This window comes from Marmota monax, unplaced genomic scaffold, assembly GCF_021218885.2.
Source record: "Marmota monax isolate L192 unplaced genomic scaffold, Marmota_monax_Labrador192_F-V1.1 WCK01_AAM20220418_F8-fsc00002, whole genome shotgun sequence".
In the NCBI taxonomy this organism is placed as follows: Eukaryota; Metazoa; Chordata; class Mammalia; order Rodentia; family Sciuridae; genus Marmota; species Marmota monax.
The window spans coordinates 41,338,655-41,351,481 of NW_026693571.1; the positions used below are offsets into that span (position 1 = coordinate 41,338,655).

The 12,827-nt window shown below is 32.6% G+C and overlaps 1 protein-coding gene across 1 annotated transcript in view; it reads left to right on the top strand.

Annotated features, from left to right (window-relative positions):
- Positions 1 to 12,827, top strand: part of Iqcm (IQ motif containing M) — a 192,497-nt gene that overhangs the window by 106,106 nt on the left and 73,564 nt on the right. Inside the window, exon 6 of the mRNA XM_046459163.1 lies at positions 11,534 to 11,695. Coding sequence (XP_046315119.1) covers positions 11,534 to 11,695 — 162 coding nt within the window. The remainder of the gene's footprint in view (positions 1 to 11,533; positions 11,696 to 12,827) is intronic.

The following is a 12,827-nucleotide window of genomic DNA, read 5'->3' on the forward strand; positions in this document are numbered from 1 at the left end:
TCACAACAGACACTACAGAAATACAGGAGATAATTAGAAATTATTTTGAAAATTTGTACTCCAAAAAAAATAGAAAATATCAAAGGCATTGACAAATTTCAAGAGGCAAATGATATGCCCACACTAAATCAGGATGATATACACAATTTAAACATATCAATTTCAAGCAAGGAAATAGAGGACACCATCAGAAGTCTACCAACCAAGAAAAGCCCAGGACCAGATGGATACACGGCCGAGTTCTACAAGACCTTTAACGGAGAACTAACACCAATACTCCTTAAGCCATTTCATGAGATTTGAGTCTTTCAAAGCAGTTGTAAGTTTTATTACAGTCTTTAATTTGTTGGCATAAAGTTGTTTATGATATTCTCCTGTTGTTGTTTTAGTACTTGTTCATACTACAGCGATATGGTCTTTTCTCTGCTCATATTGGATTTTTTTTTTGTGTGTGTGTGTGTGCTCTATTTTGAGGCTCAAATCTTGCCAATTCTTTTAATCTTCTTAGAGAATCAACTTTAGTTTCATTGATTTTTCTATATTGATTTCTGTTTTATATTTCACTCTTTTCTGCTCTGATCTGTATTTTTTTCTTTTCTTCTGTATCACTTTGGGTGTCATTTTGCCTATCTTTTTCTAGAGACTTCAGGTAAAAGCTTGAGAAATGTTTCTTTTCTAATCTAGGCATCTGGTATTAAAGATTCCAAAGCATCATTTTTCTGACAACCTGCAAATATTAATATATTATGTTTTCATTTATTTGTTCAGCTCGAAATATTTACTAATTTTTTGACCTTGAGGTTATTTAAAAGTGTCTTGTGTAATTTTCAAAGATTGCAGGATTTTGCTGAACTCTATATACTTTTGATTTTTCATTGAATTCCTTTCTAGTCTTAAAACATTCTACGTCTTAAATCCTTTAAAATGTATTAAGACTTTTTTTAACTTCAAAATTTGCTAATTTATTTTGAAATATATTTTGTGTGCCTTTAAAAATAATGTGTGATATGCTGCTCTTAGTTTAAGTGTTTTATCAATGTAGCTAAGTTGGTGATAGTGTTATTCAATTCTTCTGTATTCTTACTGATTTTCTATTTGTTGTATCCATTATTTTGGGAAGAGCATTAAAAACTTCATAGTTTCAAATACTTATCTTTGTTTATGAATCTATAAAATGTCTTTTTTTCCTTTGAATGCTTTAAAGATTATTTCTTTATCATCAGTTTGCTACAATTTGATTGATATATTTTGCCATAATTTGATTCATTTTTCTTATTCCAGAGGTTTATTGAGATTCTTGGACTTGTAAGTTTATTATTTTCATTAACATTGGAAAATTTGATGTTATTTCATCAGATTTTCCATTCTGTCTGTACTCCACTCTTCTCTTTAGGGGACTTAACACATATATTAGGGCCCTTGATGTTGGTTCCACAGTTCACTGAAACTGTGTTTACAAGTCTTCTTTCCTTGTTCGTTTTTTGCATAACTTCTATTGCTATGTTCTCAATTTCACCCATTTTATGTAGTGTATGATCTATCATTAATCTCATCAAATGTGTTTTTATATCTCAGACATTTTTCATGTCCAAGTGTTTGACTTTAGTCTTTATTTCATGTCTCTACTTAACATGCTTAATCTTTCCTTCAACTTCTCAAATATATGCAATGTGTTATAATAACTTTTAATGTCATTATCTATTAATTCTATCATCTGTGTTATTTGTTGGTCTGTTTAGATTGATTCATTTTTACTCTCAGGATGGATTGTATTTTCCTATTTCTTTTTCATGGCTGGTAATTTATTGGATATTAGACATTGTGCATTGTGCCTTGATGATACTTCATATTTGTATCCCTATAAATACTCTTGTGATTTTAATACCTAAAAAATCAATTTCTTACAAACCAATCTCAAATGACTCACTGTCTTATTTTTCATCTCTAATGTCACTATGTCCTTTCCCGTGGTACAGAAATAATAATTTGTATGTATTTGTTTATTTATGTCTTTATTACCTATCTCATATCCTATTAGACCATCAGCTGCATGAAGGAGCTATTTTATTCCTATTAATAAACACAGTGTCTAGAATTTAAGAATTACTCAATAAATAAAAAAATAATTTTAGAATTCTTTTATTTTAACATGATGAATTTAACATCTTGTTTTGGGGACTTAATGTGCAAGATACTTAAATAAATATAAAATATAAGCTGTCTTTAGGATTATAATAAATAAATTATCTTGAATTTTTTTTTACCAGATCAGTAGAAAAATCATAGGGCAACATAAATTAAGGGACAGTTCTATTTCTCAGAGGGAAAATAGATATTCTCTTTTTATTTTCAACTGCAATTCTGAGTAAAACATGCCAATATAGCCTGAAATATAAACATCCTGTAAAATTCCAGTGGAAGATTTCAGATTTGGGGATATATCATCAGAGACACAGCAGTTAGCCTGTTATGAATGGGATGCATGAGAAACAATTTGAATAAAAATGGCAAAGTCATGGAATCTTTTTTTTTTAATTACCCAATGAAGATAACAATTACCCTAAGCACAGGCAAGTTTAGCAGAGCTATTAAATTAGCTGAAAGGTATCATTTTGACCAGCAGGTGGGACCTGTATGTTTGATGTGTGTTTGTGTGTGTGTGTTGCTGGAGATTAAACCTGGGGTCTTTTGCATTCTAAGCAAGAGCTCTACCACTGATTATATCCCCAGCCTTGTGTATTAGATCTTATAATTTCCTTTTATTAGAATCATATTTTTAATAACCCAGTATCTGGTTTATTATATTGACTTCAATATTAATTTTTAACTCAGATACCTGGAATATGGAATGTATATAAGCTTAACTGCATGATAACCAATATGAGAAATATATGTCTAAAACTCAGAAATATACATGAATATATATCTAAACACAGACACAACACACTTCCATGAGCCTGAGGAATCCAGATTAGCCCTACCTTGTTGCTTTGTTGAATGTGTAGTTACCAATCTCTCAGGCACGTAGGTTTAGTTAATACTAATTTTTTAACTAAGGAGACATGGATGTATGTGCTCTGGAAAATCTGTCTACAGGTTATATTGTTCACAGGGGAAGCTGGTTATGTCAATAAAATGTCTCTAGGTTTCAGAGTTAAAGAAAAATAATGAACATTGCAACTATGAGCAAATCACAGTGTATTTAAAACATTTTATATATGATGCTTATAAAAGGTATTTCTAACTCGAAGAGGAGTAATCGTTTGATGGATAAGAGAGTCATTTAATTAATAGCCCCTCCTTCCTTTCTTCCTTCCTTTCCCCCTCCCTTCCTTCTTCTCAGGGCTCCTCCTTCCTTCCCAGGCCTGACACATACTAGGCACATGCTCTACCACTGAGCTGTATCCCCAGCCCCTAAGTTCTCTATTCATCTAGTCAAATTCATCTATTTTCTTCATTTTGTACTATTTCTGAAGATTATCTGAAATCATTTCCTAGAGTATATTATATGAACTTTCCCCCTTTCCTCAAGATAATACAATATGTTGGGCTCATATTTGTTATCAATTTAACTAATATCTCCTGTCAATTTGCCATGGACTACTAAAAACAATCTGTTTATTATTTCTGCCAATTCATTTTATCTTAATGCCTGTTAATCTGTTTTTCTTTAGTTTCATTATATTTTTTTAGAAAATCTTCTTTAAAGCCCCATTAAAATGGAGATAGCAGGTCTCTAATTTTCTTTATCCTTTAAGCTTGTTATCCTATGAAAGAAATTAAATACCGTGCAGTGGACCACATACACATTTATAAATTACATAGGCCTATCTTTATTCAAGCAATTAATCTTGGTCTTTTAGGAAAAAAAAAAAAAACAACCCAAGGGGAAATAACCCTTGCTTTGTATTTCCAAGAAACAGCATGCCCAAAACATTTAAATTTCGCTGTTTTCTCCCAAATGCAAATTGTTAGGTAAATTTATTATTAAACATTTGGTTAGATCTAGACAATAGCTTAAAATGATGTATTTACGTATTATGTTAAACGTGTGCTGTTTACAAAAAATTATGTAATGAGAATTAAAGAAACAAAGTTTTTTTTTTTCTTCCAAATACCTTTAATTCACCTGGTGAATGAAGACAGCAGAAATATGTATGTGTACAACCTTTTGCATTTTCATTGGTAACCAAACCTCTGAATTGTTGGAGGGTAATGATATGCCCGGCGGAAATACTTTGTTACCAATTGAAAGTTTAGCTTTATCAGGGGGTGGTTCTGTGCTTGTTTTGGTCCTTCTAAAGAGTACTTTTAGAAATTTAAATACTTATATATTTCCTAATTTATCAAAAACCTCCACTGACAACCAACTGATAAAACGAGAAAATCATACTTCCTTTTATTTCTCTTCCCAAACATCTCCCTAACTGTAAAAAGAGCTTATGATTTAAACATGATTTCAAGGTTTCTACATTTCTCCTTTTTCAACAAGTCCTTTAGTTGTTTGATCCTGCAATTCTGTATTTTTCTGTGTGTTTAAACAAGTTCAAGGCTTACCATTTCCTGCCTCCCTCCCTCCCCTTTTCTTCCTTCCTTTTATTTCACCATTGACTTCTTCATTCTTTAGTTCTCTATTTTGATTCAATTTTGTTGGCTGTATTTTAACAAAATTTAGTATTTGATTTTGTTTTGTTGTATTCCTAGAAGAGACTGTGGGTACTATATTTCCTAAAAATGTTTTTTTGAAATTTTTCATGAGTCACACAATTTTCTGAGAACATTATAGACATTTTTCTTTTTCCATTAGATATTGTTTTGGGAATCTGATGCCAGCTGTTATCACCTGTGAGAAGTGATTTGGATTCCCAAAGAATACTTTCTATAGCCTTAACTTCATTAAGCTTTATCCTTAAGCTCATGATCTTTTTGATGTCTAAACTTGACGAGGCTATGGTTTCCAGTTATTCAATCAAATTCTAGACGGATGTTGCTACAAAGGGATTTTATAGATATGATGGAAGTACATAATCAATTGACTTTAAGTAAAGAAGATTATCATGGGGATGGAGCTATAGCCGAGCATGCACAAAGCCCGGGGTTTAATCCCAAGTAACACACACACACACACACATTATCCTAGATAACCTGGTCAGGCCTGGTATAATCATTTGAAACATTCTTAAAATAGATCTGAGGCTTCCCTAGAAGAAATTTTGCCTGTGACTATTAACTGCAGCCTGGGTACAAACCAATTTTATGCCTACCTTATGTTGTATTCTGGAGCAGATAACTTATTCTTGGGTTTCATAGGTCCATAGGTAAAGAAGAATTGTACCTCAAGATGAGGTACAATCAGGACTTCACCAATATGAAATTTTACATGTATCTGTTCTAAGAATTCTCTCATTTAGGTCTGAAATTTATTGTTTCTGTCAAAATTCTTCAAAGTTGTTGGAGGTTGTGGGAATTTCGACTAATGATGCAGATACACACACACAAATACACACACTCTTGATAGATTAAGATATACTCCCATTGGGATATTATTACCATTGGTACTTATAAATAAATTGAAGCTATGAAATTGTCCATTTTTAAAATAAGTTAAAGTCTTATTAATTTTTTTGCCCACTTTTGTTTCCAAATGAATTTAGAGTAATCTTAACTTTTCTATGAATACTAAGCAGGTCAAATTATAGACATCCATACCAGTGAAACCTCAATAAGTCTGGCAACTGAAGTCCAGAAATGGTCCAGTTCTGAAAAGCAGCATATTTATTTTAAAGATACATAAAAAATAATAATTTGGTATTCAGTTGGAAAACCACACCATGAAAGATTCTCACTTATTTGGATTTCTTTTTCACTGTTTAAAATAACACGGTGTTATTTTTGCCTCCCCAATTTAGGAAGAGTCCTAAGTCATGAAAAGTAAGATCAGTCTTTTAAAAAATATGTACACATATTTTGCATGTCAGGCTTCCATAATGGTTGAGCAAAGGCATAGAGTTAAGCCTATTATAGTTAATTGCATTTATTTTTTGCTAAGGGATTAGAATAGTCTAGAAAAATAATACTTAAAATAATGAACTCAGTAATCAACTGCATTTTAACTTAATATTAGTAGTGCATAATGTCAAGATTGGTTGACTTTCTCCCTGCCCCTAAAGGAGTGGTATAAATATAGAAAAATGACCCAAATGCTAGTATTTGTGGCGAGAAAACAAGGGGGCAGGGTATTTAAAATTTCATTTAACAATTAAGAGTGGCAACACTTAATTGGAAATTTTATGCTTCCAACCTGGAAGGTAAATGTATTAAAATACTCTTCCAAAAAAAGTAAAAAAAAAAATATCTAGTATGTTATGTATAGTAAACCAAATAAAAGCTGTCCCTGTGCTCTCACCTTAAAATAGTTTGTGTGGCACTCTTATTCTTAACAAGCGACAGCGTTGTGACTGAGGTGGGAGCAGCACTTGTCCTTGGTCTGTCACAGTGAAGTCCTGTTAATGTGTTTAATCTGGTCATCTTGAGACTCAGCCCTTCAGAGAAAATGATGAGCATATATTAAAATACAGTACTTAAAATTAATGATAGTACTCCTCCAATCTTTTATGAGGCAAAGTTCGTGTCACTTACAACACACACACACACACACACACACACTCTTTCACACATGCATGCACACACACACACTCACACACATGCTTTTAAAAGAAAGAACATGCTCCTCCTAAGGAATACTCATAATTCCATTAGAATTATTAATCAAAGTTATTTAGTGTTGGGAAACTATATGAGTTTTTTAAGTAAAGTAATATGATCTGTGTTTCTGTCTGAATTCCATGAAGATAGACAAAAAGGGCGAAAGTGTTTTAGCTTTCTATATCAAGCAATGTATTTAATTTGCTAACGAGTCTAAAAACTAAGAAAAAAATCTGAAAATTTAAATAGTAAGATATTTCTTTGCATTACTATAGTGATGCAGTTGTGTACAATGAATCAAAATTCATTCTGCTGTCATCTATACCTAATTAAAATAAATTCATTAATAAATAATAATAATAATAATAATAATAATTAAAAGCTATTTTTTGTGAACTCTTTGTATTTTATTCCACTAAAGAAGGAGACCTTCTGAATAAATTGAAGAATTGAATGGCTCCAATAACCTAGTTTTTTTTTCTGTTTTGTAGTAGGTTTTTGACTGAATTTATAAAGATGTCTATCAAGGCACGATTTCCACATTTAGCCTTTTAATTGGTGAAAAACATTCTGGCAAAATTTGTATGCACCCATTTTTTGTGAACTAAAAGGATTTGGAGTAAAAATTTGTTATATTTCAACTTTTTAATGAAATTCATGTCCTAATTTATATTATTTATTCTCACTGGGGTGTTAATAGACATTTATGCTCTTATGTAAATGAAGTAATATCAGTATTTAATTGTTATATGAGATCAGTGGTCCTTGCTTTATCTCTGTGAGTGAGGTCTTTCTGAAGCATGTTGTTTAACTTTCTTCTTAACCATTTTATTCTGTGGTGTTAAATCTTAATGTTCCTTTTCCTCTCTCAGTGACCTTTAACACCTTATATTTCAGCTTAAAAGAAATTAACATTAAGAAAGTTGCATTATTTTAAGAATGGGACAGCTTTAGATTTACTTTCTCTTATCTAAGGCATATGTAATTTTTCTTATTGATAAATTGATATTCTTAAACTTACTAATGAACAGAAAAAAGCTTAGATAAAAATGACATGACAAAAAAGTATGGCATTCATTTTTTCAAATCAAAGAAAATGAATGCAACATAAAGTGCTTTAACCATATGGTGACAAGACAGTAAAAGCAGAGCATTTAGAAACTGGCCGTTTTCAGTGAATTATAGATGATTTGTCTTCCTGTTCAAGCTCATGTATGGTAGCCTTCTACTGAAAACCTCACGTGACTGATCAGGTCCATGAGAGCTACATCAGCATTTTAATGAATGCATAATATTCACAGTAGAAGAAAGCCTACATTACCTGTTCCCATCTTTTTTAGCTTGTGATCTTGGTGTTAGTATGAAGTATACCTTTTTATTTTTGGAGATAAATTTAGCCAGTAAGAGAAAGCCAGTAACAGAAAGTGGCAGTGCGACATTTACCTCCATTTAGATTTTAGTGTAGACATTTTATTTGCCTAAAATTGAAGCATTTGTCTTTATGGAAAAAATGAAGTGCTTTATTAAAACTAATCAGTATAATCCTATGAAATAAAGTTACTAAACATCGATGTTAAGCTGAGGGAATTAGACACAAATGCTCTGGAGGGCAGAAGCCTTACGAACAATGTGGTCCTTCACTAAGCACAGCAGTTATTCCTAGTTTGTCCTACTTGGTTTCTTTTTTCTTTTTTCTTTATGACTTCAGAAAGAAGCCCTGAACTATTTTATTTCCTTATTTTGTATGTTACGACAAACTTGGGGGTTGTATTTAGTTTAGCTATGTGGTTTCTTGTGATGTAACTCTTCATCCTTCACCTCCTTCACAACTGGAAAAGTGACCCCCACTGCCTAGGATCTCCCCTGCTCAACTTCTTGAAGTCTGAGCAGGGCCAAAAGGTAATTCAGGGTTTACTCTTCAGCTTTACAACAGTCCTAGTTTCTTTTTCTTCTGTTGACATATGAGGAAAAGGAATCTACAATGTGTAGGTGATATATTTATTATCTATATATATCTGAACGTATGTCAGGGTGTTTTGGGTTTGATTTTTTTTTTTGTTAGAAGAGAATAATTTTTAAGTTTCCCATTTTAGAAAAGAAACAGCCTGGTTGGGTGGGGACACACCTGTAATTCCAGTGGTTCTGGAGGCTGCTGTGGGAAGATCACAAGTTCAAAGCCAGCCTCATCAACTCCTCAAGACCCTAAGTAGCTTAGCAAGATCCTGTCTCAAAATAAACAATTAAAAAGCATGATGGGGGCGGGGTCGCTATGAATGTGGCTCAGTGGTTGAGCACCCCTGGGTTCAATCCCAGATATATATAAAAAAGAAATAGCCAAGAGTTCTATAATATATTTCTAATCAAAAGATGCAGCCAGATTGGGGATACATGCCTATAATCCCAGTTATTCTGGAGACTGAGGCAGTTTAAGGCCAGCCTATGCAACTTAATGAAACCCTGTCTCAAAAACAAAAACAATAAAGTAAAATAAAAGGACTGGGTATGTAGCTAATAGTAGAGCCCTACTGGATTCAATCCCCAGGACCAACCACCAAAAAAAAAAAAAAATGAAAATTGAAAAGAAAAAAGAAAGAAATAGCATATTTATTTCCAACTCATTTTTATTATTGTTGAAATAATAATAATTAGAAAATTAGAAATGCACATATCTAGTGCTTATATATCATTTCATCTAACAAAAACTGAAGAAGTTAATAAATCACTTGGAGATAATTGATTTGTTTAATATTCCAAATCCTACTAAAGATGGTTCAAGAATTAGAACTCAAGACTAGCTGTATAAGATTGGGTCCAGTCAAGAGGCAAAAAATATGTAGTAATTTGAGCAAGAACAGTTTTTAACTATGACAGGGATTGAGGTAACTGTTATTATCTACTAAGGCATAAAAAAACTCTACAGAATTGAGAAAGGCAGGTATAGGTAGTAGCCACTCCAATTCTGTCTGAGGCAGAATACCTATGGAAAGAAGAAATTTTAAAGAAGGCCACTGGCTCCCACAATGAACTTATGTCAGGGTGTTTTCGTTTTGGAGGAGGTGTAGCTGTGGCTCAGTCAATGGTGGAGAATCTTCTGAGGGGACATGCTAGTTAGTTTCATGAAAAGTCCCTTTCTAGGGTTCTTGAGAAAACTGTCCCTAGGGAGATATCACACTATGGTGCTCACGGGAAACCCATTTATAGAAAGGTCCTGCACGTGGACCTCTCTAGGAAGCTCCCAGTGGTGGGAGAGGAAAGCTGTGTCCTGGAGGGTGCCAGGGAAGCTGCCATTCCTGGCTGGCCACTGTGTACCACAGGAACCTGCCAAAAGAAGCATCCAGAACCAAGAAGATCCCCTTCATTCTCTAGTTCACTTGACTGCCATTTGTGGTTGACACCTAAAATAATGCCACAGGCAGGTAAAAATGTCCTAGTCTCTCAGGTAAGGGAAGGTTGGATTTGGAGCTGTAAGATAATAGATTGATAGCTGACTCCATGCCAGTATCAGAAAATTGAAATCTATTTTCTTTCTTTTCTTTTTCTTTTTTTTTTTTTGGTATGAGGGGAAAGGGTGCCAGGGATTGAACTCAGGGGCACTCACCCACTGAGCCACATCCCCAGCCCTATTTTGTATTTTATTTAGAGACAGGGTCTCACTGAGTTGCTTAGCACTTCGCTTTTGCTGAGGCTGGCTTTGAATTTGAGATCCTCCCAAACCCCTGGGATTATAGGCATGTGCCACAGAACCAGGCTAGCAGAAATCTACTTTCTTAATCATTATACCATACTGTCTGTTACTTTACCAGAACATGTGACTTTTAACAAAATAAAGGCAAATAAGAGGAAAGGAAGGAAGGAAAACATAGCAAGATTTTAAATGGAGGTTTGCATTATCAGCCTATCTGTTGTCTTTGAAATCTTTCTTAGGTAGAGGCACTTTAATTGCTCAGAAGACTGACCCATTGAATTTTAAGGCACTGACTTAGCAACCAAAAATGGAAATTGTGAACTGGAGGTCCAAAGGCCATAGCCAAATTTTATTTTTCACTCTACAATTTAAATTGATTTTTAATTCCAGTTTTCACATCTAGTTAATGCAGGTCATGTTCAATTGACAAAGATTTGTTGGCAAATATCCTTAAATATCCATATCCTACCTGATGCATTTACAGAAAGATCTAAGCAAGTTAACTTCTCTGGGTCTCAGTTTCTTCACATAACAGAAACAACAATAACAGTACCTACTTTATTGGTACATTATGATAATTAAAAGTGTTAATATTTTTATGCACTTAAAGAAGTAATCTTTGTATCTAATAAGTGCTATATAAATGTTTGTCAGATTAAAAAAATCAATTACAGCATATACATTTTTATATTTTCTTAAAATCCATAGACTAAAATTATTAATTCTTTAAGTATTTCCAGTTTATGAAACTTTATGTTTAGTTATAACAATTTTGTCAGATTAATCTGATTCCATTGTTTCATAGCAATTAAAAATATATCATTATGTTATAGAATGTACAATGTGAATGCTGTTCATTGGTTATTTTAATTTTTTTCTATAGTTTTAGCAAAGTGGTAGCACTTGAAGATGATATTAGTAAAGCCTTTACTCTTTAATTTTTTCAAGGAATTATATGAACAGTAAGATTTTTGGCAAAGAAACTTTGATGACAGAAAATCTGTAGTTTCAATGTAACACTTAGTTTTCAAATCAGTAGCTTCTAATTTGCATGCCCCAAACTAAACATGTTAGATATACTGTAAATGTCTAAAACTTAAAAATTTCTGCTTTTATATTCTTTTTTTCCTTTTTTTTTCACAGATAAGTCACTAACACATCCTGAAGTGATCAAAAGGACCCAGGCAATTGAACTGTTATTTATGCTCTATCCTCCGAAAGGTGCCCATGTGGGCAACAAAGGCAGACTAAAGTCAACCTGGCTGAGACCCATAGTAAATGGAGAAGAAGGCTATAAATATATAGGTAAGATCTGCACTTGTTGTTTGTATAATGAGGAAATGATGCTTCGTGTTTGCTTACCTCTTGTTTATCACTTGGATGAGATTGGGTGTTACATAGTAGATTCCCTTTACTTCGTAGATATTATGTTTGCAATTTTAAAACTATCTATTTTGTATTTTGGTGCCTTTGCAGAATTTTGGAAGCACAGTATATATACCCATTCACCTGTTGATGGACAGGGATTTTTTACTTTTGGATTACTAGAGGTAAAGCTGCTATGAACCTTCAGGTTCAGAATTTTGTGTAGACGTGCTTATGTTTCTCTTAGCTACCTTGTTTTCCAAATTGATCATACCGTTTCATGTTCCCCCGTGTGCAGAGAGGAGTTACTTCTTTTCCACAGCTATATTAAGCCTTACATAATCAGTCTTTCTAATTTTAGCCGATATAATAGATACATGTGTTTGGTATCCCATTGTGGTTTTAATTTGAATATCTCTAGTAAATAATGAGAGTTGGCATCTTTTGAAGTATTTGTTACTTATGTGTCTTCTTTGGTGAAGGGTCTGTTCATAGCTTTTGGCTATTTTATAATATTTAGGATCGTTATTAAATTTAGAGGGTCCTTTAGATATTCTGGGTACAAATCCTTCAGTACATATGTGCTTTGCAAATATGGTTTATCTTTTCTTTCTTTCAATAGTATTTTTTGAAGAGAAGTTTTAAATTTTGATGAAGTCCAATTTATCCTGTATTTCTTTATGGTTTATATTTTTATCTTAAAAAAATTTGGCCAGACTTGGGGTCACAAAGGTATTCTTCTAGAAATTTTGTAATTTTAAATTTTATATTTCAGTGTACAATTGGTTTTGAGTACATTTTTGTACATGATTCAAATCATAGATTGAGAATTTGTTTCTATATAATTATTTTTTTTCTGTTCCCCTTTCCTTTATTGTTTTTTTTTATTTTTTTAATTTTTTTTATTATTAGTTGTTCAAAACATTACAAACCTCTTGACATATCATATTTCATACATTTGATTCAAGCAGATTATGAACTCCCATTTTTACCCCATATACATATTGCAGATTCACATTGGGTCCACATCCACTTTTTTACATATTGCCATACTAGTGTCTGTTGTATTCTG